This window comes from Giraffa tippelskirchi, chromosome 4 (genome assembly GCF_054371585.1).
Source record: "Giraffa tippelskirchi isolate mGirTip1 chromosome 4, T2T-mGirTip1v1.2.pri, whole genome shotgun sequence".
Taxonomy (NCBI): Eukaryota; Metazoa; Chordata; class Mammalia; order Artiodactyla; family Giraffidae; genus Giraffa; species Giraffa tippelskirchi.
Genome location: NC_137278.1, coordinates 207,161,062 through 207,188,284, shown reverse-complemented (window position 1 = coordinate 207,188,284; position 27,223 = coordinate 207,161,062). Strand labels below are relative to the sequence as shown.

General features: G+C 49.9%; 1 protein-coding gene across 31 annotated transcripts in view; it reads left to right on the top strand.

The window, feature by feature from the left end:
• Positions 1-27,223, top strand: part of EFCAB6 (EF-hand calcium binding domain 6) — a 241,057-nt gene that overhangs the window by 51,892 nt on the left and 161,942 nt on the right. For 19 of the 31 annotated variants that reach the window (XR_014081614.1, XR_014081615.1, XR_014081611.1 and 16 more), the window contains 3 exons: positions 235-301; positions 21,274-21,410; positions 25,574-25,686. Coding sequence is in view for 17 of the 31 variants with exons in the window: in XM_081587864.1 (XP_081443990.1) it covers positions 235-301; positions 21,274-21,410; positions 25,574-25,686 (317 nt within the window). In the remaining 14 variants the exon portion in view is untranslated. Of the gene's footprint in view, positions 1-234; positions 302-15,588; positions 15,709-21,273; positions 21,411-24,297; positions 24,547-25,573; positions 25,687-27,223 lie in introns of those variants that run through there. The other 12 variants (XM_081587883.1, XM_081587878.1, XM_081587870.1 and 9 more) reach the window with 4 other exon arrangements.

The following is a 27,223-nucleotide window of genomic DNA, read 5'->3' as shown; positions in this document are numbered from 1 at the left end:
CCTCGGGAGGAGTCGATGTTGTATTTCATTTTACAGAGGAGGGGCCCCAGGCCTGGAGAAGCTAAGTAACTTGCCTGAGTTCATACTTCTGGCAAAGAGTAGTACATAAGAAACACCTTGCATTTAAAAATATGCAGTGTAGAAATTCTTATCACTTTCATCTCTGTGTGTCCTATGTAAACGTTAATTCAGTGAAAACATGCTAACAGGAGGTCTTTAATTGTTGTCTTTAAGGGAAGGTGAGAATGAAATGAATGGCTGTCGGACGTTGAAAGAGCTCGAGGCTCGAGTAGGAGAAAAGGTAACAGAGATCTTTCCAAGTTCTTCTGCCTCCTAACCCCAGCCCCCCTTACCGACTGGCCCCAGCCCTTCCACTTGTCAAAAGTAACTGCTAGCAGAGGGAGCTGATGCAGCTGATGCAGAATGAGCTGGGCTTGTCATCTGCGCTCTCATGTCAAAGTCGCCTGACTCAATAGATCGCACGTGAGAGCCCGCGTTCACTTGCCTTCGCCCGCTCCGATGGCATCCTCTGTGATGAACCACACCGGCAGAAGTCCTTGCTTTAACCTTGAGATCATCATCCGTAGGGCGGCCCTCTGCTTTTTGTCTACAACGGAGGCGAGGTTTTCTTTAGAATGAGAGAACTGCTGCTTTTCAGCAGTAAGTGCCAATCAAGAGCGTCATGGTAAAAATAACCAGAGAAACGCAGGGAGATAGACATTTATGTATGGAGTAATTTAGCCACAAAAGCTCCCACGTGTGTTTAGGAAGGAGCATGTAGCTTCATTCCTGTTTGCGGATTACAGGTGGATACTGCGGGACACAGCCAGGGAGGGATGGGGTGTTCACAGCGTTTGGGGTTGGAATCAGACCCTTATTTAAGATGCATCTGAGCCTGCTCAGTTACATGAGCAGTTTGAGAATCATGGTTTAATTCACTTGATTCAATATGTTGGTTAGAAATGTGACAAATTTTCTTTCCTTTTTGAACTCTTCTGAGATTTTCATACGTTTCAAAATCAGACAGAGCCAGAAACCCACAAAATGTTTGTCTAAACCCCACAAAATGTTCTCCCGGCTTGTGTTGTTAACACCAGAAAATTCATCTTAGCGTGATAATTTTTTAGCATTACGTGCTCCTAGAAATCTACTTTCTCTATCATTTATATCAGTAGGAACCCTGGTACAATTATTTGCTGCTTCCATTGTCGTTCATTTGTTATTCTGTAAGAGATACATAATACACTGGATATTATTTATGGTATATGTCCTCAATTTGTCTCTTCACAAATGGTGTTAATCATGAGATTATCCTAGGCAAGTCAGCTGTTTGTGATGGTCATCCTGTCAACTTAGATGCTGTTGTGGAGCGATAATGCGACATGACAGTTAGGGGAGGGTGTGGACACAGGTCTGGCTTGTAAGTTACTGCAAGTGAGGCTTCCAGGAGGAAAACTGAAGGGACCTTCCCGCCGGCTGTCCTTCCATTTCAGTCATCTTTTCATCCCAGCCTCCTTCCAGTAAAGCCCTCCCACTAAGCGTGTGAGTTTAAACCTGGGCAGCTGTTGTGCTAGTTCTGGAGAGAGCAGGAAGGTGGCAGCCAGAGGCTGAGCAGGTGATGGAGGGGACGCCTGATCCCTGGCTCTCCTGCCGAGCAGTCAGGCCCGTGCAAGCTGGAACCCCAGCTCGACCAGTGGACCCTGGCCCTGGGCAGGCGGTAGCCTGCGACGGGCTCTGCCATTTACCAGCCAGTGGTCTTGGGCAAGTCCTTGTCATAAGATTTCTCCATCCATGGTTGGGGATAGGAACACCCATCTCACGGTGCTGTTGTGTGGCTTAGAAACACCCAGTATAAAGTGCCTGGAACACTTAGGCGATGCCATCTGTCGTTATTATGGCGATTACTACAGTTTCCTTTGACGAATAGGTAGGAACTCATGAATGTCATCCCTTCCCACCGAGCCCAGAATAAACGGAACAAACCCAATGCCCTCCTTGGCTGCTGGCTGTGCAGTAGCACGTTTCCAGCCACCACTCGGGTCCTGCAGTCGGACCACACTGGGGCACTGGTGGCAGAGAGGAACACCTAGCGGTCAGTGAACCAAGGCTCTCTTCAGACATACATTGTCGCTGCTGGGCGAGCCACACAGTTGGAGAGTGAAAGATGCTAATGCTTTTGTTTTAAATATAAGTCCACGAGCCTCATTGGAGCCAAGAATGCATGCAAATGTCTCTTGTGAATTTTGGGAGCCAGACTTTGCTAAATGTGTGTGTGGTCTAGCCGTCCTAAACCAACAGGCTGTTGGCACCCCAAACTGCCCGAACCCCAGTGCTTGTGTATCTCAATTGTTTTCTTCTGCTGGGAGCTTGGTCTGATGGCTGGTTCCTCAGCCTTGCCCTAATTCAGGTGCACTTAGACCCTCCAAGAGGCTTCCCTGGTGGCTCAGTGGTAAAGAATCCACCTGCCAATGCAGAAGATGCAGGTTCAATCCCTGGGTTGGGAAGATCCCATAGAGGAGGGCACAGCAACCCACTCCAGTATTCTTGCCTCGAGAATCTCATGGACAGAGGAGCCTGGCAGGCTATAGTGCGTAGGGTGGCAAAGAGTCAGACATGACTTAGCGAGTAAACACCCACAACAACCAGACCTTCCAAACTCCCTAGTTTGGGACTTCTACCTGCAACTATATTTCCTCCCTTTGAGTCTCCTGGGACTTCCCTATAGCTCAGATGGTAAAGAATCTGCCTGCAATGCAGGAGACCTGTGTTTGATCCCTGGGTCGGGAATATCCCTTGAAGAAATGGCAAGCCACTCCAGTATTCTTGCCTGGGGAATCCCATCGATAGAGGAGCCTGACAGGCTACAGTCCATAAGAGTCGGAGCGGACTGAGTGACTAACACTTTCACTTCACTTTCACTAGACCCTCCAGCATGTCTTCACATTCAGTTGAACCCCTGGTCTCCCTGAGCCTCGTTTTCTCCCTCCCGTCAAGGCAGAGGTAGACGGGGTGATCTCTGGGTCCAGACTCTCTGCCCTTTGGGAACTGTGGCCCGGGGCTTCATGTGAGGAGGCTGCTGTCTGCGTACTGGGACCCCGTATCTGGGGAACAGGAAGCTCTGCACGCCCAGGTGGTCCCTGGGGTGTCGTCCTCGGGCTCCGCTGGTCCCGGGTCCTGGTTTGATCTGCACCCAGGTTCCACCCTCTGGGCGCTCTGAGTCTGGTGCACCCTCACTTGCCCTCCCCGTCTTGGCCCTGGTTTTTCCTGGGTCATGGAGGTGACCGCTTCTCTGGGCTTCTCTTCCGTGCCTTCGGCGGGCATCTCCTTGGCTGCTCTCGAGCTCTCTGGTCTGCAGACCCATCACTGTCTTAGTCCCCGGGAGGCAGTGGGACTTAGTGGGAAGGAGGCACCCCTGGCCTGAAGTCCCGTCTCTGCCCCTGCCCACGGGCCCTGCAGGTCTGTCACCGCTCTGTTCCACCGTGTCTGAAGGCGAGGCAACAACACTGACCTATCAGAGTGGTCTCGAGGATGAGTGAGAGTAATACAAGTGATGCCCTTGCATGCAGTAGATGCTCGATAAATATCCGTCCCTTTATCTATCCCGCCAGGCACTCCTGAAACCTTTCCCGTGGGAGCTCTACCCACTTCCAGGTGGCGGCCCATCAGCCACCGCCACCGAGGTGTCTGGTTGTCCTGCCCTTTGAGGAATGTCCACCTGAGCTGAGACAATAAGGAATTTCTCATCTTGTCTAAGTCTGAAGGGAGCGCAGGTCAGGGTCTGCTCACTCACACCTCCCCCGGTCACCAGGAGGTAGCCAGCATTCTAGATCTGACACACGGATACTGCAATATCAGGTTTTGTTTTCATTTCCCAGTCTGCCATTTCTGCCAGTATGACTCTCCATAAACACGGTGGAATGTCTCCTCACAACTCATAGCCCAGGATCTTGTCCCCACACAGACCAGTCACTGGTGGTGGCATTGCTCCAACCCTGGTCACTCCCTGGTGCAGTGGCTGGACTCGCTTCCCCGAGGCACATGGCCACGGGTGGGGGATGGGGGGTGCTAATATCTGAACAAAATGGAAAATGAAGGGTTTCGCTAGAAAGAGACAGGGGGCGGGGCCGAGGTCAGTGGCTTTGGAGAAAGTGACCAACAGTGTCTGCTTCAGCCACCAAGCAAAAGGACCCCCAGGCTGGCTGGGCCTTAATCCTTTGGGCACTGATGTAATTTTTTGGATTTTGCCAGCTGTGATACTAACAAGAGGTAGCATAGACTGAGCACTTACTAGGAGCTGTTGTAAGTGCTTTACTGTGTTTACATATTCAGTGTCCAGGAGAACCCCTGGGGAAGGTGGTCTTGGCATCCCACCTTGAGGTGGAGGAAGCTGCAGTGGAGGCTGAGCAGTTGAGCCCGGTTTGCACAGCTGGGGACAGAGGGGCTGCAGTTCCTGCCTTGGCAGCTGGCTCTATGGTCCCAGCTACTAATTACCAGCCACCCTGCTTCTCAAGGAGGCCCTTTAGGAAAGGCGGAGATACGTAGTTTGTGCACACATGCATGTATAGTCACTCGGTCCTGTCCGACCCCATGGACTGTAGCCCGCCAGGCTCCTCTGTCCCTGAGATTCTCCAGGCAAGAATACTGGAGTGGGTTGCCATCTCCTCCTCTAGGGAATCTTCCCGACCCAGGGATTGACCCCAAGCCTCTCGGGTCTCCTGCACTGGCATTGGCCGGCATATTCTTTACCACTGTGCCAGCTGGGAAGACACAATACCTCGTTTGCCCGTAGCAAATGTGACTCTTGGTTACGCCTGGAGGTGGACCCGGCCGGTCCCAGAGAAGCCTCTCTGATCACCACCGTATGAACGAGCGGAGGTTGTTTGCTAACCCCAGAGTCGCGCTGTTGGTCATGTGGCCTCCACTTCAAACAGGCATTTGGGAGTTTTCTTTCCCTTTCTGTCTCTGGCCTCCTGCCCATTTCACACTTGTTCCCAGCTCCTCAGTTGCTTACGCTTCTGTCAGCCCTGCGGGGCCCTGACCCCGTCCTGCAGCCACATCAGCACCCGAGGGCCAAGACTTAGTTCGTCACAGGCTTCGGGTAAGGACTCTGTCAGGGCAAGAGGGCTACAGCAGGTCTGCAAGGCGTTGCCAGGTTAACCACATTCGGGTCTTTTAACCCTGTTTCGTCTTTTGTCAACTCCCGACATGAGCGTGAGGTGGAGGTCAAAGAAGGGGCTAGCAGGGGAAGGAATCATCTTGTCCTGCCCTCGAGGTGGGGGGCGGGCGGATGCTCCCTGTAAGCCACGTCCTGGGAATGGCCAGGACACAGGAAGCTGTTCTCAGTTATGTAAGAACTTCAATGTGCGTTTAGAAATGTCACGACTAGTCTCCTCTCCCCCCACAGGCAGGAAAAAATTGTTTTAAATTGAAGACTAGAATTCAAGAATGTGCAATTCAAAGACATGAAAAAAAAAGGAAAACTAAACGAACCTCACCCCAAGCCCTAGGCCGTTGGCTCTCCTGCCACGTTACCATCCCATCAAGAACACTCTTTCAAGTCTGGGTGCCATGATGTCAGAACATCTGGTCGACCCAGCCAGCCGCGACGAGCATGTCTGTGGGACACCAAGTGAACTGACACACATTTTTATGGGGTCACCCCGGTGCCTTGGAGTCGCACAGATGCAGCTCCGTCATTTCAGGAGCAATTAGTAAATAATTAGAGGCACTAAGCTGCTTGCTTGCTCAGTAATATCATCACAAAAGTGAAGACACGCAAGTGATGGGTATATTCATTTTCTTAAATAGGTGGATTTTCTTAAAAAAAGAGATTTAAAAAATTATCGCTTGAGGAGTAAAGAAACAGTCGTTAGGATCACAGCCATTTCATAAACATACCTTAACATTAGAACACCACATTAGCACGCACGAATGTATCGGAATACAGCCTGTTTGCCTAATAAAAAGACTGTGTCAGACTCAAAATGAGGCCATTTACTGAAACACACAAGCTTTTGGTTAATTCGTAATATTCTCCTAATCCCGCTTTTATCATCTCTCCTCCGGTGCACTTGGTATTAATTGCCTATTATAGCAGGTATTTGAACACATCTCCTCTTTCATCTGAAGAAAATATTAGCATATCGCGGGGCTGTTGGGACAGCTTGTATCTGAGGCACTTTCTCCTCCTGCAGAAAAGCCTATCAATCATAACCGAATATAGTGATTAATAATGTCACAGCTCTTGTTCCCGTGTCTCTGTGCAGCTAAATGAAGAGCTGTGCTTACATTTTGATCTCGAGCATTTCACATAACAAAATAATCAGCTGCCATTTTATTTAAAAAAAAGATATTGAAAATGCTTCTACCCCAGGACCTATTTTTGGTTGCTCTATTATTAATTTACTAAAGGCTTCATCAGGAAAGTAAAGCAAAGATGCTGTTATGTCAGAATTTATATTTTTTCGGACTAAGTTTATCTTAAAAAAAAAAATCTTTCTTACATGTGGCAAGTCAACACAAGATTGTAGGAATAAGTGTTTAAAACAACACAGTGTGGGGGAGACGGGTCGGTGGGTGGGGGACAGCCAATGGCATGGGGGAGACAGGGCTGTGGTGTCAGGGGGACAGGCCTGTGGTGCTGGGGGGACAGGCTGGTGGTGTGGGAGGGCAGGCCGGACCCCTGGCTTGAGTATGCATCTGAACCATGGCACTCACTATCTGAGTGACCCCCAAGCAAGCTAGTTTCTCTGAGAGCTGTTTTCTCAGCTGTGAAATGGGGAAGCAATTTTGCGAGATTTTTCCAATATTGTTGAGACTAAGAGAAAAAATATACAATGAACTTACCATAGTGCAAGGCCCATAGAAGTCTTTCAAAAAATTAGGAGTTTGCATTTGGAGTGGATAAAACCAAGGAGTTATGTGGAAAATTGCAAGTGCTCACTCATCTACGGTTTAAAGCTACAAAGGGGGCTGCGTGCTGTTGGCTCCTGCGTTTCTATCTCCATCTGTATCCGTGGACTCGCCACTGTCCACAGACCAAACCAGAGCAAATGGTCTCCCCGATGCCACCGAAGAAGCCTTCCTCTCCGGACCTCCCTCTGTCTCAGTAAGTGGTTGCAGTCCATCGACAAGTCCTGTCCGCTGCAGCCTCTGCCGTCGGGGCCCTGTGCCCCTTTGCATCCCCGTGGCCGCCATGGATGGCCCTGCCAGTCACCCCTGGGGTGGTTCTTCCTGCCCCCCGTCTTGCCCCTCACAGTCTCCATTTCACATGACGCCAGAGCTGTCTGTTCTGAACGTGAGTCGGGTCTCATCTGACCCCTTTGGTTAAGATGCCCTGTGGTTACTGGTCAGCGACTGAATAAAGTTCAGACAAACACCCTGGTTTTTTGGCACTCAGCAGGAAGTTTCCCCACTGGAGTGGCACACTGCCCCCCCCGCCCCCCGAAAGTCTTTGGACTACACCATCTACGATTGCTCAGCACTCGGAACATCCTGAGGTTTTGTTTGGCTATTTGCTCATCACTGGGAAATACGTTCCCTGGGAGTGGGCGCCTTCCCTACCCTGCTTCCTGTTGTCACTTGAGTGCCATGGACAGACCCCGGCACCTAATCTGAGCTCAGTAAATATTTACAGGAAAAGTAAATAAGGTTCTGCAGGAAGCGCGCACAGGAGAGACATCACAAGAAGGGTGCGAGTGGACCTTGAGCTGGACCGTGGATGGGCTTTCCATCCACACTGGGGACAGGGCAGAGGGCGAACGTGGGGCGGCGCTCAGGGCTGCAGCCTGGCCGGAGGAGAGGACGCGGAGGTGCGGGCAGGGACGCGTGGCCAGGGCGGGGAGGAGATCAGCTCTGTGACGGTTCCACGCGGAGTTCTATTTCTCAAGGCAAGAAAGGGCAGAGCGACTACTGAAATGCAGACTAGAGAAAAAGGTGGAGGTGCTTGAAGGGGAGCTGTTGTTAACCCTAAAGCATGGGGCACGGGGCGGTGGTGGTGGAGCTTGTTGATGTTTCTGATGGGGGTGGTGGCCCGAGAGCGGAGGATTTAGGCGATGACGTCAGCAGAGGAGGGCTGCACATGAGGGGAGTGCAGCGGGGGTCGGGGTGCCTGTTAGCAGGCCCCGGGGTAGTCAGTCCCACACCGTTGTCGTCAGCCTGTGTTTGCTGAGTGCCTCTGCTGTGTGGGGTTCTGGGAGTCCTGGAGGGGACCGGCCTGCCCCTCCTGGGGTGCAGCTGTAAGGGTCCTGGAGTCAGGGTGACAGGGGCCCCAGGATGCGTGGCCCGTGGTGTCTGGGCAGGAGCTCCCATCCCAGGCATGTGGGTGGGGTTAGGAAGAAGGAGAGACACAAGATAGTTCTTCTAGATTTGGCACCCTCTTGGGGCTTATTTTCGTAGCTGTGTTGGTTGTTCAGTGAATAGATGGAATTCCAATGAGATGTCTTTAAGCCGTTTGTGGCAGATGAGCATCTTAAAAATGAAAATCAAGGGTGGGGGGAGGTATACATGGTGTATATACAGGAAGTTTCTCTTTTCACCGTGGCTGCAAGGAAACCCCAAACCAGAGCTGGATTTTTGCTCTGTGTTAGCAGCTATGCCCTGGAGGAGAGCATGGTAACCCACTCCAGTATTCTTGCCTGGAGAATCCCCATGGACAGAAGAGCCTGGTGGGGCTACAGTCCACGGGGTCACAGAGAGTCGGACACGACTGAGCGACTAAGCACAGTGCAGCAATTATGACTTTCAGGTGCTTCAGCTCTTCCCCCCGCCCCCACCCCGAAGAAGGGAAAGGCTACCCACTCCAGTATTCTGGCCTGGAGAATTCCGTGGACTGTATATATCCATGGGGTCGCAAAGATTCGGACACAACTGAGCGACTTTCACTTTATGGGCTTCCCTTGTGGCTCAGCGGGTAAAGAATCCACCTGCAATGTGGGAGACCTGGGTTCGATCCCAGGATTGGGAAGATCCCCTGGAGAAGGGAAAGGCTACCCACTGCAGTATTCCGGCCTGGAGAATTCCATCTGGCTCTCTTTTAGCCAGACCCGATCCCTTTTCTCTGTTTTCACGGGTCTCTTTAGATGTCTTTATATGTGAGCTTGTTCAGTCTTTGGTAAAGGCAGGCTTTGCATCCCTCCAGTGAGTCAATGCCGAGTCCTCTCGGAAGTCGGGGACCGAGGAGGGTGGGGACATTGCAGGAGCAGGAGGGGACGCCGGCCCCTTTGTAAAAGGTGAGCAGTGCTGGCCACAGCACCTCCCACACGTCCTCAAATTGAAAGTTTGTGTTTATGAGGTTCTGAATGTAGTCTAATTTTTTCCTATCTGGTTTGGCTCATCTCTACCAGCTGGTAAATAGGAAATGTTCACGGTAGGAAGCCAATACTCTGCAGAGTGTAAACAGATGGAATCGATATAAAGTGACAAGTTAGACTGTGCTATTGAGAATACAGAGCCAAAACCAAGAACATAACAGTCAAGCTACTTATTCCGTTCCAGTTCATTTAGTCCTGAATAGCGCTTCATATCTGCACAGCTGTGTTGTTCTTTTTTTTTCCCCCACTCTCTTTCTTCTGGGTTGATAATGACAATTTCAAAGAAAAACTTTAATTAAAGATTTTATTCGAAATAGCCAAAAGTAGAATAATAAGGAAAATGAGCATTGATGTGTTTATTGTAAGAGAAATCCTTTTCCTTGGCTTCAATTTTAAAAAAAAAGAAAATGTACTCCTTAAATTTAAAATGAGTTTAGTCATGGCGACAGAAAGGTGCCAGACTGACAGGGTGGCAGCCGAACCCTGCGCTCCGCTGTGGAGCCAAGACACGGGGCGGCCAAGGGCCCCCTCCCCTGCACCCCCGTCCCCAGGCAGGCGGGTGGGCTGTGGTCCCCAACCTCCTGCTGCTGGAAACCCGGCGAGGAAGGTGGCTCCAGCTGAGGAGGGCACAGGAAACAGCTAAACAGGAGCCTGTCCGAATGCCCCCACCCTAGTAAAACCTCGCAGGCTGTTGCCCTCTGGCCCGAGGAGGGTTTGCCAGCCCCCCAAGAGAGGGCCCCACCAGAGCCAGGCCTGGACGTGGGGGTTGGGGGGGAGGGTTCTGGGCTCCAGGAAGGGAACAGGAGGCCCTTCCTCACTTCCTTTCAATTCTGGGTGGTCATATTTATTTGGGTTCACAGCTTTCTCTCCTGGAGCTCCCTCCCAGTGCCATAAAGAGAATTTTAAACAAAGAACCATGGAATAAGAATCATCCACTGTTAGTGGTTTATCGAACCCGTCTGAACTCAGCGGGGGTACAAACGGGAAGCAGTTTGATTCTTTGCTCCCCAAGCAGGGGCTGGCGAATCTGCCTCCTCCCGGAAGGAAGGCGGTCTCAGAAGTTCCAGGGATAACAGGCCCAGCGCAGGTTACACCTGCCAGCTCCAGCAGCCCCTCTGCCCTCCTTCCAGCCCCAGGGGCCCTGCGGGGGTGGGCATGGGGCCTGCCCCTTCTCCGTCCTTCAGCCTCTTTCCTCCCCGATTCATCAGGGGTGTGATGAGGGCTGAGGAAGAAGAGGGGGCCTCCCCACCCCCGGCACCCTCTGTGACTGCTCATGGGGCACTCGGGCACTCACTGGGATGGTGCTTCGGGGGCCCCTGAACTGTGTGGTTGCTTGGTGAGATGGAGCAGCTCGGGGCTCACCCTCCCCTCTCCCCCTGCCCCCCGCCCCGGTGGTCCCCCTCACCTGCTCCTGCAGCTCCAGTCTCCCCAGCTGGTGAGCAGCCCCTGGGAGCAGACCAGCTCAAGCTTTCTACCTTTCTTTTTCTTTTAAAAAAAATTTTATACAATTTGTAAAGGTTGCTTTCCATTCACAGTTATTACAGAATATTGGTTATTTTCCTGTGTTGTAGAACACATCCTGGAGCCTATTTTACACATACTAGTTTGCATTAATATCGCCAACCCCTGTATTGCCCCTCTCCTGCCTCCATTGGTAACCACTAGTTTGTTCTCTGTATGTGTGAGTCTGCTTCTTTTTTTGCTGTATTCACTGGTCTGTCATATTTTTTTAGATTTCACATGTGATATCATGCAGTATTGTCTTTATCTGACTTCCTTTACTTAGCATAATGCCCTGCAAGTCCATCCATGTTGCTTTGCAAATGGCAAAATTTCTTTCTTTTTTATACCACATCTTTATTTATTCGTCTGTTGATGGACACTTAGGTTGCTTCCATTTCTTGACTGGGAGAAGGCAATGGCAACCCACTCCAGTACACTTGCCTGGACAATCCCATGGACGGAGGAGCCTGGTAGGCTGCAGTCCATGGGGTCGCAAAGAGTCGGACATGACTGAGCGACTTCACTTTTGGTTTTCACTTTCATGCATTGGAGAAGGAACTGGCAACCCACTCCAGTGTTCTTGCCTAGAGAATCCCAGGGACAGTGGAGCCTGGAGAGCTGCTGTCTATGGGGTTGCACAGAGTCGGACACGACTGAAGCGACTTAGCTGCAGCAGCAGCAGCAGCATGTCTTGGCTATTGTAAATAATGCTGCTATGAACATTGGGGTGTATGTATCTTTTCAAAGTAGTGGTTTTGGTTTTTTGGGGATATATACCAAGGAATGAAATCGCTGGGTCATAAGGTGGTTCCTTGTTTTTTTTTGAGACACCTTCACACTGTTCTCCATAGTGGCTGTACCGATTAATATTCCCACCAATAGTGTAAGAGGGTTCCCCTTTCTCCACATCCTCGCCAACATTTGTTATTTGTGTTCTTTGTGATGATGGCCATTCTGACAGGTGTGAGGTGATATCTCATTGTGGGTTTGATTTGCATTTCCCTACTGATTAGTGATGTTGAGCATCTTTTCACGAGCCCGTTGACCATCTGCATATCCTCTTTGGAAAAATGCCTACTCAGTTCTTCTGCCCATTTTTTCATCGGGTTGTTTGTTTTTTTTGATATTGAGCTGTATGAGCTGCTTGTGTATGCTGGCCATTAATCCCTCATCAGTCATTATCATTTGCCAATATTTTCTCCCGCTCAGTAGGTTGTCTTTTTGTTTTGTTGATGGTTTTTTTTTTTTTGGCTATGCCGTGTGTGTGTGCCAAGACGCTTCAGTGGTGTCTGACTCTTTGCAACCCTATGGACTATATATAGCCCACAGGATCCTCTGTCCATAGGATTCTCCAGGTAAAAATACTAAAGTGGGTTGTCATACCCTCCTCCAGGGGATCTTCCTGACCCAGGGATCACACCCGAGTCTCTTGTCTCCTGCATTGACAGGTGGGTTCTTTACCACTAGCACCACCTGGGAAGCCCCTTCTTTTTCAATGCAAAAGCTTTTAAGTTTAATTAGGTCCCATTTACTTATTTTTGCTTTCATTTTCTTTGCTTTAGGAGACGGATCCAAAAAATATTGCTGTGATTTATGTCAATGAGTGTTCTGCCTATGTTTTCCTCAATAAATTTTATAATATCCAATTTTACATTTAGGTCTATATCTGGTCTACATTTAATCTATTTTGGGTTTATTTTTGTATATGGTGTTAAAGAATGTTCTAGTTTCACTCCTTTAGATGTAGCTGTCCAGTTTTTCCAGCACCACTTACTGAAGAGTCTGTCTTTTCTCCATTGGATATGCTTGCCTCTTTTATTTTAGATTGACCATAAGTGTGTGGGTTTATTTCAGGGCTCTCTCTCCTATTCCATTGTGATTCTGTTTTTTCTGTCAGTACCATACTGTTTTGATTACAGTAGCTTTGTAGTATAGTCTGAAGTCAGGGAGCATGATTTCTCCAATTCTGTTCTTCTTTCTCAAGATTGTTTTGGCTATTTGCGGTCTTTTGTGTGTTTCCATACAAATTTTTAAATTATTTTGTTCTAGTTCTGCAAAAAAACAGAGAAAACAATGCCATTGGTATTTTGATAGGGATTGCTCTGACTCTGTTAATTGCCTTGGGGAGTATGGTCATTTTGATAATATTGATTCTTCCAATCCAACAATATGGTATGTCTTTCCATCTGTTTGTGTCATCTTCAATTTTTTTCATCAGTGTCCAAAAACTATTTTGGAGTACAGGTCTTTTGCCTCCTGAGGTAGGTTTATTCCTAGGTATTTTATTCTTTTTTGAGGTGATGGTAAGTGGGATTGTTTCCTTAATTGCTCTTTCTGGTACTTCATTGTTAGCTTTCTGCCTTTCTTGTTCTCCACTTAACTCATGGAAAATTCGCATGTCCTGTCCGTGCCAATAACAGGCACAGAGAACGCGCTGATCTGCCCCCTGCTCTGCTGTCGCTATTCAATTCTCAGTCCCCTCCCCAACCCTGGGAGAGTGTAGAGCAGATCACTGTGTCCCCAGAAATGGCATGCCTATCTGTCCATCTGCAGGCACCTGTCCTGTCTGTACAAGGATTTTGTTGGCTTACCAGTGCTTCTTCCCCATGAATGCTGCAATCACCCATCCATCCATTCATTTTTCTCTCCATTAATCTATGCATGCATACAGCCATCTATCCCTCCATCTGTCCATCTATCTATTTATTATTCATCCATCCATCCTTCTTTCTGTTCATCCATCCATCCATCATCTATCCATCTATCCATCATCCATTCATCCATCCATACCTTCATCCTCTTGACAATTATCCATTGATACAGGCTCCATTCTTGGCCCTGGACTCGTCTCCACTCAAGACTTTCTGCTCTCTCAAGGCTTCTGTTAACCTAGGTTGGGTGGTGGGGAAGGGAAGGAAGTAGACGGGTTGACTGAGTGGGGCAGTAACACTGATTCAGCCAGGTCCTATTCCCCAGCGTGTGTGTGTGGTTATCTGGTTGTTTATATCTCTGTCCTCAGCCTTTGGTCTTGATCAGTGATTCCTATCAGACTACCATCTATTGAGTATGTTCCCTGTGAGGTACCTGCACACGTGAGCTCATTTCATCTGTGCACTCTGACGCAGTGCCCCATTCATTCCCATTCCACAGATGAAAACACTGGAGCTGGAAGGAGTCAAGTCTCTGTTCCAAGGTTACCAGAATGACGGCAGCCTGGGGCACTTTGGTTCTCCATGGTTGCTACCACCTCTGAAGGAGGTTTCTCTTCCCCACTCCTCCTTGGCTTTACTCTTCATGGCAGACACTTGCCGCTCCTTATAGTAACATTCGTGAGTCTGCCCTCTGTGAGTTCATCTAAGTCTTTTGGGGAATGTTTTAATTTAATTTTGCTCCTATCATTTTCCCCCCAAAGTAATCGCCTCCTTCTTTTTTTACTTCACTCTTCCGTGGGCTTCCTGGTGGCACAGACAGTAAAGTGTCTGCCTGCAATGCAGGAGACCTGGGTTGGGAAGATTCTCTGGAGAGGAAAGTGCTACCCACTCCAGTACCTTGCCTGGAGAATCCCATGGACAGAGGAGCCTGGAGGGCTACAGTCTATGGGGTCGCCAAGAGTCGGACATGACTGAGTGACTCACACTTTTCTGTGGAATGGGGCTTTTCTTTTTTCTTTTTCTTGAAGTGTTGGGTGAGTGAGTCCTGATTTATGTAGCCATGCTTCAGATCTTGAAGGCTTTCCCTCTGGCTTCTCCCAGCCCTCCTGTCCAGAGGGCAGACTCCAGCCTTGTTAGCTCATCTTCTCCGTGGTTCCTGTCCCTGGATTGCTTGGTTCTTAATCACCCCCTGGGCTCAGTCATCTCCCCGGATGGGGACTCTGAGGCCAGGAAGAGGGTCAGATACTGCCTTCTCACAGGGGCCGTGGTGCTGCAGGGGCCGTGGGGCCTGGGGCACAGCTGAGCAGGGCCGCGCACTCCTAAGCCTGGCGCAGGGCTCAGAGCTTAATGGGAAGGCTCCTGGCCGGGCTCCTGGCCGGTCCCCTGGCCACCCAGGGTGGGGCGGGGACTGAGTCTGGGGCAGGAGACGGGGCAGGTGGCTGGGAAGAGAAGACTTGGGGGCAGGTCTTCAGAGAGCCTCAGAGCCATTTCCAGGCTCCTGAGTCTTTAACTCAAAGTCATAGTTACCTATCGTCTTGGTTTTCTTTTTATTTATTTATTTTTGAAATATTTATTTATTTGGCTGCGTGGGGTCTCGGTTACCACTCAAGATCTTTGCTGCATCACGTGGATCTTTCGCACCGAGTCTCTAGTTGCGGTGTGTTGACTTAGTTGCCCTGAGGCCTGTGGGAACTTAGTTCCCCGACCAGGGATTGAATCTGCATTCCCTGCCTTGCAAGGTGGATTTTCAACCACTGGACCACCAGGGAAGCACCCCCCTTTTTAACACTGCTTCTTTCTGTGCACCTGACGCCTACCACCCTCTCAGATGTAACGAGGGCTCAGGGGAGGGAGTGGAACAGGATCGCGGACGTCTGTGAAGATGGTCAATATTTTTATCCTGGCCAGCCAGACTGTTCAGCCTGGCTGCTCAACTCTGCCCCTGCAGGGGAGGCAGCTGGAGGCAACTCGCTTACATAAATGAACGGGCGTGGCTGGGCGCCATTAAAATCTACTTTTGGGTCTTGAAATTTGAAACTCATAAATAACTTCCACATGTCACAAAACACCCTTCTTTTGATTTTTTTTCCTCAACCACTTACACATGTAAAAATCACTCCTAGCTTTCCAGCATACAGAAACAGGCTGCAGGCAAGAGACTGCAGGACCTGGAGTGCAGGAGGGCTTTCCAGGTGGCACTGGTGGTAAAGAAGCTGCCTGCCAACGAAGGAGATGTAAGAGAGGTAGGTTCGATCCCTGGGTCGGGAAGATCCCCTGGAGGAGGGCGTGGCAACCCATTCCAGTATCCTTGCCTGGAGAATCCCATGGACAGAGGAGCCTGGGGGGCTACAGTTCCCGGTGTCACAAAGAGTTGGACACGACCGAAGCGACTTAGCACGTACTTAGCATGCATGCACAGAGGGCGGGGAGCTCTGCGCCCACAGGCCCTGGAGCCGTGCCAGGAGAGCACCCTGTCCTTTCTGAGAAGCTGGGTTTGGAAGGGGGCCCTTCCCTTGTTGTAAGCTGCACAGCCTTTTCCTGCCTGCGTGGACTTGGCCCTCTCTGAGCTCTCCCCCGGGAAGCCACGGGGAAGTGAAGGGTGATGGATCTCCTGGAGCCGAAGTCAGGCGGAGTGGGGAGGTCCCCTCCTGGGCGGAGGAGCTGAGGACCCCTTTCAGGCAGGGCTGCATACACCAGGATGTCAAGATGGAAGTCAGGGGGCCAGTGGTGGGACAGGGTGCAGTCAGGAGAGCCAGGGTGGACAGGGGCAGGGCCAGGAGCGCGTTTGGGCAGCGGTGACCGTGGCGAGCTCACTGTGCAAGTGTTTCTGAGCACCCACTCTGTCCAGGGACTGTTCTAAGCCTGAGGACACAGCAGCAAATAAGACTGAAATCCCCTCCATGGCGGTTACGCATCAGTGAATAAGGAAGGCGATCAAAAGAAATCTGACGCATCCAGGTGTGGGCGAACGTGAAGGAGGGAAGGGAGGGGGATGCACTTTTGTGCAGGCCGTGGGGAAGTCCTTTGAGGGCTGTGACTGAGACCCGAATGAGGGCCTCAAGGGAACCCGGCATGCGGAGGAAGCCGGATGTGCAGAAACCTCGCCAGACGAGAAGGTGCAGGCCGGCCTGTGTTGCTGGAGGGGGCCGGGTGAGGCCAGGAGGTCACGGGGGTCAGACCGTCCAGGGCTCTGGGCTGTGGTTGAAGAGACCCTGGAGGGCCTGTGACGTGAAGGTGCTCGGTGTGGGTTGGGGGGTTGTGGGGAGCAGGGGGCTCAGAGGCAGGGACTCTTGATGCTGACGTGTCCCGGCTGAGCCCAAGTGGCGGGCTTCTAGCCGGCCCAGAGAGGAGCCGGGTGCTCCCCGTGGGGTCCGCCTCGTCTCCCTGCCCCTCTCCCTCTCCTCGTCTCCCTCCTCAAGTGCGAGGGCAGTGGGCTGGGGCAGGGACCAGGCCCTTCCTTCCCTCCGGGCCACTTCTCCTTCCGTTCCTTCCGTCCCGTGTGGGAGCAGCCCTCACGCCGCGGCCCCAGCTCCGCTGCCTCTGATAAACCTCACCATCTGCAGCTCCGCCGAGACGCTGCCAAGCTTCAGTCTGACAAGCGATACGAGACTTGGAGACATACCTCCGGTTGGGTGTGCGCTCCGTGCCAGCTCTGCAGCTCCCTGCTTTCCCCGCAGGACCCATATGTGTTGCTTCGGGTGTTTTAAAAAAGCACATCGCCTCCCGTTCTCCCGTTTTACCAGAAGAGGTGAATCAGGACTTGGCAGCAGACAGAGTGCTGAGGGTTTTTTTTTTGGCCTCGGGCACAAGTGCTCTAGTGGCTGGGGCTCCGTGCTTTCAGACAAAGGGGTGGAGCTGAGGGTGGACACGCTAGAGCCGTTTCACTGCTGCGATGCTGTCCAGGCAGCTCCGGGCTTGGTCTTCTGGGTTTTGAATACTGAGCTCGGTTCAGCCAAGGCCCCCTAGTCGGGAGAAGTGGGAGACGTGTATGCAGTTTAGCACAGGGCTTGGCGCATGACAAAATCCAATGACTATTTATTCAATGATCCTATTACTGTAGCCTTGATTGCACTGAATGCAATCCTTATTGCTCTCAGGGTTGGCTCCAGGGAAGTGTGTTCGCAGACATAGAACATAGCTTCCTCAGAGTGTGGCTTTCTCCCAAGCAGGTGAAAAGAAGCTGAGTTCATTCATTCATTCATTCGCTCTGCAGAGGTAGCCGCTCTCGAGCCCAGCAGTGACATGGTGGACAGAACCCTGCTCTCAGGGAACCCACATCCCCGAGGGAGAGACGGGCAGTAAAGACAGGCTTGAAATTAGCTGTGAGGAGTACCAAGAAGAGCCAGGCGTGGGGTCAGGGGAAGCCTTTTGGATAAGATGACACTTGGACCAAGCCCCAGGAGAAGCGAGGGAGGAGCCAGTGGGCGTCTGGGGAGGAAAGCTCCAGGCAGAAGGAAGAGCAAATGTTCCTGAGGCCAGAGGCGCTTGGCCGGCACTCCTGAGGAGCGACAGGGCCCGGGACGAGGCAGGAGAGCTGCCAGGAGCCAGTCTGTGGGGCCCTGGCCTTTGACCTGGAGGGGTCGGAGCGGCAGGCAGGCTGTGGGCAAAGGAGTGTGTGCTCAGCCCTAGATACACAGGACCCCCGCTGCTGCTGGAGCCTCAGCTGTGGGTCGGGCGTGGACACTGGGACCCCAGGTGGGAGGTGGTCCCACCAGCCCAGCCCAGCCCAGCCCAAGCGTGTGAGGCAGAGACACAGGCTGGATCCCGGAAAAGTCGTCACGGGAGGGCTGCTGGGCTCTTGGGACTGAACACGGGTGTCAGAAGAGAATCTGGTGGGAGAGGCAGAGCTGATGTCTGCTGGACTCTCAAGGTGGACGTCCTGACTAAGGCTGAGAAGCAAGGCCAGGGCTGGAGACATATGGCTGGAGCCATCGGCTGGTTATGAAGGCCACAGGACAGGGCCACCCGGGAGGGAGTGTGGTTAGACAAGCCAGGAGACACAGGGCCTGAGTCCGTGGGTACCCACACTTCAGAGGGACCAGCAGGGACCAGACCAAGCCCAAGGCAAAAAGCCAAGGAGAACCCGGGACGGAGTGCGGAAGCCGGGGTAGAAACGTGTGTCCAGAGGACGGGGAGCTGAGCTGGGTGGAGGGCTGATGCGTGGGCAGCAAGATGGGCCCCAGGAGCCCCTGGACCTGGCAAGGTCACCACCCTGTCAAGGTCACAGTCTCTGTGCGGTGGTGGGGACAGAGCCAATCGGATGTAGGGGAGACACTGGAGACAGAAAGCGCAGACAGCTCTTTCAAGGGGATGTCTGCACAAGGGAAGAAGCGGCTAGAGGCAGAGGCCAGGTGAGGAGGGAGGTCCCCCTTCTAAGCTGGTTCAGATAGTGGGCATCATTGCGTGCATGAGGGCAGCGGGGTCAGTGTCCAGAGCAGGATGGGACCGGTCCCTGGGTGTGGAGGACGGGTCCCAGTCCCTGGCTGCGGAGGATGACGACGGGTCCCGGTCCCTGGCTGCAGAGACCTGGCCCCTGGGTGCAGGAGCACAGGGCATTGCCTTCCCATGGCTTCTGTTTTCCCTGTAAGTAAGGAGGAAGGTTATCCATGATAGAGGAAGGAGGATGGAATGGGAAGGGAGGTGAAGAGCAGAGACGGTGGGAAGCGGAGACAAGGATTCCCACTCTCCCACTGCTGGTGGGGTTGTTGTCTCAAGTGAGGGGACCGAGGTAAGGCTCCATGGCCTGTCCTCCATCAGGCACTTGGAAGAGGCTGTGAGTCGGATTTGACCAGGGTTAAGGTCTCACCCAGACAGGAGGAGGCAGGCGGAGGGAGTGGGTGGAGCACAGAGGCAGTGGGTCGTTCTAAAGATGGAGTGTAGCGGGGAGTATAAAGATGGACCGTGAAAGTTGCTCAGTCGTGTCCAACTCCGTGACCCCATGGACTATACAGTTCATAGAATTCTCCAGGCCAGAATACTGGAGTGGGGAGCCTTTCCCTTCTCCAGGGGATCTTCCCAACCCAGGGATCAAACCCAGGTCTCCCGCATTGCAGGCAGATTCTTTACCAGCTGAGCCACCAGGGAAGCCCGAAGATGAACCATGGTGGGGGGTATAAAGATAGAGCGTGGCGGAGGAGGGGGTGAGCAGGTGTATAAAGATGGAGCGTGGTGGGGTCATGGAGGGAAGAAGGTTGTTGGGAGTCGGCCCTCAGGGAAGGGAGCTGAAAGTTAGGGGGTCCTTGGACATGAGGCTTGGTTTTGGAGAGCGGCAGTTATTGGTGACAAGGGGTGAGTGTGAGCAGGGAGGTGACCTCCCAATGGGAGGAGGAGGTGGAGCTGAGTCAGACGTTGTCCGTGTGGACGGCAGGGACGGTGCTGAGGCAGGGCGGGTATGCAGGGCTGACATCCTCTGGTCGGGGCCAGGGAGGGGGCAAGCTGACCCAGCCAGGAGGAGCTGGAGACGAGGCCATCCCCCCTCCAGCCCAATGCTTCCTCTGGTGAGATCCCCAAGACATTCTCCCTGGGGTGGGGGTGGGGCTGCCAGGAGGCTCCTTCAGGTCAAAGGCAGTAAAGGCAGCAGTCAGCAAAGATGGCGAGGAAATCGGGAACAACCCTGTCCATCTTGCAGCCTCCCCTAAACCCCTCCTTTGCGGTGCACTGACTCCCCTCTGCATCCGGGCTGGACTTGGTCTGATCTGGAGCAGGATGTGGAATCAAGCCTCCCAGGATCCAGCTGGACCGGACGTTCATCACCCTTCCTCCACAACCCTGCCTCCACACCTGCTGTTCTCAGTGCCCTCTACTCCCAGCTCAGATGCCGCCTCCTGCAGGAAGCCTTCCAGGGGGCTCCACTGGAGGTGTTTGTCCTCTTCTGTGAAGACCCACAGCTCCTCCTTTGTCTGTCTCTGGTGTTGGGCTCTTGTTCCTATGGTTCCTATCTTGGTCAATGTTTATCTACATGTCTTCTTGTCTCTGTGGGAGGTGAGGTTTAGGGATGGACTTGATCCATGGACCATGGATGCTTGCGGATGGACCCCCAGCATCACTGTCGTCTAACCGGGTGACGATGGGTAACTCATGCAGCCTCCTCAACCTCAGTTTTAACTAAAAGTGGGGAAATGGTGCTTTCTTCGTGGGGCTCTGTAGGACTCACTCACGTGGTTCTGGGCTTGGCACGCTGAGCCGTGACGGCTGTTTCTCTCCTCGACACAGAAGTGGCTTAGGGCCAGCACACAGCCCTGTGTCTCCATGGGGCCTTACCAAATGCTTTTTAGGTCCGCGTGCCCAATAAATATGCATTTGCTGAATTTGGGAAAGATTTGGGAAAGATTGCTGTAAAACTTTTCCTGTAACGTCTTTTAAGAATTCAGAGGGGTTGAAATATATACTCATACTTTTCTAGCTCCTAGTAAAAATAGTTTGCATATGGCTATGAAAAATAAAAATTGTCCACGTCCAGCTATGCCAGAACTACAGTTTTAAAGTATCAAGTAACAAAAAAGACTTTTCATATGGCTCTACAGGGGAATGAATTGTGTATAAGACCTATCACTTTACATCAGAAAGAGTTTTTTCTCAACTTACTAAGACCATTTATAGAGAAAATTGCTTTGAAAACATTCAAGAAATGGAAAGTGTCCTTTTTTCCCATAGATATGTCATTTTGCAATATCTACGAGTGTGCGTCTTTGGAAACATTTTATTTTACAAGAAGTATTTAGACAAGTTCATCCTCCCGATGTTTTATTACCATCCTGATTTTTAACACTGGATCTTTTGACTTTTCCTAAATTGCTTTTTATACGCAGATTTTCAAAAACATGAAAACCGTCATCAAAGCCCTTATGCTCATTGATGTTAACACGACTGGTCTGGTCCAGCCACATGAGCTGAGGAGGGTTCTGGAGACCTTCTGTTTGAAGATGAAAGATGAGGAATACAAAAAGTAAGTAAGCAGAGGTACCTGAGACACTGCTCAGTCAACGCATCAACCAGTTTCAAAATGGGACCTGTTGGGTTTATTGGATCCAGGCAGTGTCCTCCCTCCCGCCTTCTCCGTCTTGACTGTTGTTTTTTTTTAAATAGTCCTAACACTGGATTTTTTAAAATATTTATGTTATTTATTTATGTGACTGTGCCAGGTCTTAGCTTCAGCATGTGAACTCTTAGTTGCAGCATGTGGGATCTAATTCCCTGACCAGGGACCAAACCCAGGCCCCCTGCATTGGGAAGTGCAGCATCTTAGCCACCGTATCACCGGGGAAGTCCCTATCTTGACCATTTTTAAAAGAGATACTCAGTCGACGTTCCTCCTGTGTTCCTGAAGCTCTCCGCGAATTCTCAAAAGTGAGAGCTAATGGTTCCAATTCCTCCAGCCCCCCTGGGGTGAGAGTCAGCTGGCCTGCAGCTCTGAACACATCTCGATTATTTGAGCCATCCATCACCAGGGTCTCCCTCTGCCTGCCTGGCACCACGCCCTCCGCTGCCCGGGATTCCAGTTCACAGATGACTCCTGCTCCTGGCCCGGGGTTAGGAGAAGAGTGAAAATCTCACCGTTTATTCTTTGGTCGCTGTGCTCCCTCTTGGGCCTCTATCCTGATGTAGTAACAGAAACTGACTTTGCCTTTGAGGACTGTGGTTGCCGAGGTTGGGGCGGGCACGGCAGAGCAGGGGGTACAGGAGCTGCCCCGTGGCATTTGAAAGCCGCGGCCACCTGCTCCTGACTCCAGGGCAGTGTGTGGAAGTGGCACATTTTTTGAGCCTCCAATAAACTCCAGATCATTTAGAAGAAGCCAAATGCTCGGATTCTGTGGCTACCTGACTGCTGAATGGAAGCCACTGGAAGGGGCGCCCATGTGTAACCTCAGCCAAGAGGTCCTCGGCCGTCTTCCTGCCTCGTCCCACTTTTCTCAGCACCCTCCAGGCCATTGACAAAAGTACCACGCCTGATTGTTTCCCCTGAGCCTAAGAGTGTCACATCACACTGCACTTATAAATCGCTAGCAAAATGGGCCGTTGCAGTTGCTTATGTTGTTTTATTAAATAAAGACAACGTTGCCTCTGTTAGGAGAGGAATTTGCTCCCAGAGCAAGGAAGTCTGGAGGGCATGTGACAACAGCCTCATGGACCACGGCAGGGCCTAGAAAGCATGGAGACTGAAAATATGGATATCTCTGAGTCTTTTGAATATTTTCTTCTTCTTTTTCTCTTTATAACCCACCTCAGAATATAAAAGACATAATAGATGTTTTAATTTTTACATTTTTCCGACTGGGAAAATGTCCAGAATAAGATCCAAACAAAACAAATTAAATAATTTTGTGCACGCAATTATAGAACAGAAGCAACACTCTTCTAAAACAGGCAATCAAAATACAAAACAGTGTTTTATTTGACAATAAACCTTGTGTTTGGCACTGCAGTCTCCAACCTAGTAAATCTATAAAAAATGTTACTGTCTGTTTTCCCATCTCACAAGTATTGAATAATAAAGAACTCCACAAATTTTTATTTGAGACTTTTTTTTTAAGCCTCAAAAACAATACTGTTTGTGTGATAACGCTGGAGGAACTTAACATAATAGAATTGCTTTCCTTCAGAACTGCAACGGGGAAGATCAAAAGCAGACCATTTCTTCAATTGCTCTAATGCTTTCCTTATTGAAGCTGGAGAATATACTCTCTCCTTGAGAAGCTGCTTCAGTATTAACTTTGCCTTTTCAGTGTTTCAGCAGGAAACACAATGCAGTTTTGAATCCTTTCTTTTATCTGACAGCTTTCTCTTTAATATCAGCCTTCAGCGTGGGGCAGGGTGGGGGTGGCTCAGGGAAGGAGGAATGGTCTGGGCTTTGAAGCCAGGCGTGTTTGGGATAAGGTCTGTGTCTGCCCTCCCTAGCCTCCTGGGCCTCTCTGAGATTCAGCTTTCTCTTAAAGAGATGGGGACTCAGGAGCCTGCCTCTCCAGGCTGGAGGACTTCGAGGAACGTGCAAAGTGTGCCTGCCATGTGCCTGGCACGTAGTAGGTGCTCGTTTCACAGCGGTAATCTCATAATCATAAAGACAACCACGGGTGCCCTCTACTCTCTGAGGAATAGTTCTCTTCAGGCTGCGGAATACCATCCAGCCTATGGAGACAAGAACCGGGGGGACGACCATTGCCGAGTTCCGTGCTCGGCCCGACTGTCCTGAGGCCCGCGGGGTCTCCTCTCCCTTTCCCATCTCACACCCCTCTACTGGCCTGTGCACTGCCCTGCAGGACAAGATATTTGAATCTGGCTAAAATCATTTTTGTGACCTTGAAAAACAAACAAACAAACAAACTCAGTTGGTCAGCCTGCTGCCTGGGCAGATGAATGCAGCCCAAGGCGCAGTTGTAGGTGGTGATGCTGAAGAGATTTATGGATCCATCGGCATCATTTCCTTTGTCCCTGAAGGCAGCCTTCCCACCTGGCTATCTTGCCCTGGGCGTCTACACACACGTGGGTTCTACTGCCTGCAGATCAGGTCCCTGGGAAAATGGCCTTTATTGCTGCGTCTTGGGAATGGGTCTGACTTGGGATTGGGAATGCCTTGATTCTTGTTTAAAAAAAAAAAAGCTTTTGAGATACTGCATCCTTGGGAAGTACCGAGGCTTCATTTTTGAATCGTATCTGTAGGAAATATTACCACGGGATTGTGTCTGCCTGTTCTCAGCTACCGTGTAGGGGATATTACAAACGCCGGTGGGCTGAACTTTAGGAAAGGTCAGGATCCTCTTGAGCCAGTACCAGTTGGAAGGAATGCTGAGTTTTCACAGGAAGCGGGAGAGCCGGTAACGGGTTTTTTTTTTTATCAGGATGCTGACATTTTCCTGGAGCGACAGAACAGCAGAGACTTTCTGCAGGACAGCAGCTCAGAAAGGAGCCCATCAGGGGCCACCTTCTGGGTTCTTGTGCTTACAGTTTGTGTTTGCCAGGCAGAGTCTACAGATGAAAGATGGAGCTATTTAGGGAGTCTCAGTGTTAACATCTGGCAGCTATCATATCTCAAGATAATTTTTCTTACTAGGACAATAGGCAGGATTCACCAAAGTGGAAAAAAAAAGGTATTTATTGAAATGAATATACGACATTACTCTTTGTTAAATTTGGAAAACAGAAAAATAACAAATACTTTAAGTGATAATTACTAAATTTTTAGAAAGCAGCATGAAATTAGATAATAATAGAAACCAACGCATATGGAAACAATATAACCAAACATTTAAAAACTGTCAATTTTTTTTTATAAATGTAATAATGCAGAAATTATCTAGAAAACCATTTATCAAGTGGCAGATTTGAATAATAGAAATTTCGTTTTAGAAAGAAAAAAGAAGAATCCAAACATTCCATTTATCTTGACTTTAAAAAAAGAGTGTCTCTGTATATTTCAGGAAGAGACATTGCTTAAGTGTTTTAAAAATTTCTCTTTCTATACATGCAAGTCCTAGAATGCTCTAAGAAAAGCTCCCCCCTCCCACCTTTAACTGCTTTAAAATGATATGCCATCCTGGGCACGGCTTCTCTCTGTGAAATGATGTACTTGGTCAAGAAGGTGGGCTGTGTTCTCTCCTCCCCCAGCTCTAGATTTGTCTGGTTATAGAAATCGTATGCTGACTCATGGCCCAGATCCATCCCCCACCAATTATTAAAGGAAATGGGACCTGCTTTTGCTGTCTGAGTGCAGAGGTGCCCCTCACCCACTCCCACCAGAGAGGGGAGAGGACCCTAGGGGTGCAGGCAAGGGCATTCCTCTCATGGGTCCTAAGACATTTCTGTCCAGTCACACCAATACACAGCCCTCTGGAGGCAGAGTGATGTGATTTCCCCCCCTGCCAAACAGCTGCATTTTATTTATTTAATTTATTTTTTAATTGAGGCATAGTTGATTATGTTAGTTTCAGGAGTATTCGCATTTTAAAAATCTTAGAGTAACATTTCCTAGGGTTTACTTCTATTTTCTAGCTCTAGCTGGAGAAATGCATTAAAATTAATGCCAGCCCCAGCGTAAAGGTACCTCAGTAAAAAACCTGCTTCATTTAGATGCTCTGTATCATAATTTCTGAATACTAATAAATGTTTCTATTTTAGGTTTGCACAACACTACAATATTGATAAAGACGCTGCAGTGGATTATAAGGTTTTCTTGAAGAACCTCAGTTCAAATAATGACTTGAACCTTAAATATAATATGGGAAGTCAAGGTCAGTATTTTTACAGCACACAGCTAAAGATTTCAATATCCTTTGGCATGGTAATTCCTCATCTGTGACTCTGTCCTGAGGAAGTGCTTTAAAATATGGAAAATGCATTATCCACCAAGACAGTCATGGTATCCTTATTTGTAAGATGACATAAATGTCTGACAACAGGGAAAGGGTTAAATGAGTCACAGCTTATCCACATGGTAAACTGTGCAGCCACAAGCAATGATCTTCACGAAGTTAATTATAACTTGGAAAAATGCATGTGGGATCTCAGCAAATGATTAGAAAGGAACGCTAAACTATGGATTCTCTTTTAAGTGGTACGTCTCTGGGTATTTGATTCTTTCTGCTACCTCTGTATTTTCAGAAATTACTGACAGTGAACATGTAACTACTGTTTTAATGATGGGACAAATCTTGATACAAGAGGGGAAATGGTTGAGTAGCTGGTGTGGTTATACTGGACACTTAAAGCCAGGCTCATGTAGGCATACAGCCTTGAGAAGGAAAAGCTTTCCTCGTGCTGGTGGAAATCTCAGCTTCTGGAACGTAATGCCTGGGATTGCACAGTTCTGCAGAGAGCAGGGGTCCAGCTCCTCCAGGGTAGACATATGAAGCATACAGCAGGAGGTGCTCCCTTCCACGCTCTAGGTTGTTTGAGGCAAGCAGTTTTCTTGCCTCAGGGGTTTGCCACATGGGACCGGCTCATTCAAGATGGGTTGTCACTGTCTGGGATCAACACAAGTGATTGCAGCAAATATGCATGTGGACTACCTTCTCTGGTTCCCTGATCTGCCTGACTAGCAAGCTTGAAAAAAAAACAATAAATTCTCAGATTTCAGCCCAGTTTCACTAACCGAGATAGCGTATAGCAGACCCCAGGACTCTTACTTTTCAAAGCCTTACTAGTTTGGGGAATTACTAGACAATATGACCTGCCAAGGACCCTTTCATCCTTCACATTGTGTTAGCTCACCTGCAAGTCACTGTACTAATAGGCCCTTCACTGAGTACAAAGCCAAGTAAAATACTCTTGACTTTAAGAAGTTATGTGTGCATGTGTGCGTGCAGGTGTGTGTGTGTGTGTGTGTGTTTGTAGGTATATGTACATATATATATATATATATTAATAGGACTAGTCCTGTTAATAGTTTAATAAGATGGATAAGATAAAGCATGTCACACAAAATAATCTTAAAAAAGCATATATTTATTGTGCTCTGTGTAGTTACTTTATAAACCTTAACTTTCAGTTTTATTTTTCTCAACAGCTTTGTGAGGTGGGTATTATCCCATATCTTAAGAGGAGAAAACTTGGACTCAAGGGTGTTAAATGAATTTCGCAAAGTGACATAGCTAGTTTGTGGTAGAGTCAAGATTTGAACTGTTAAGCTCCGACTCTTTGCAGTGTCTGGCTCTTTGTGACCCCATGTACTATACGGTCCATGGATTCTCCAGCCCAGAATCCTGGAGTGGGCAGCCTTTCCCTTCTCCAGTGGATCTTCCCAACTCAGGGATAGAACCCAGGTCTCCC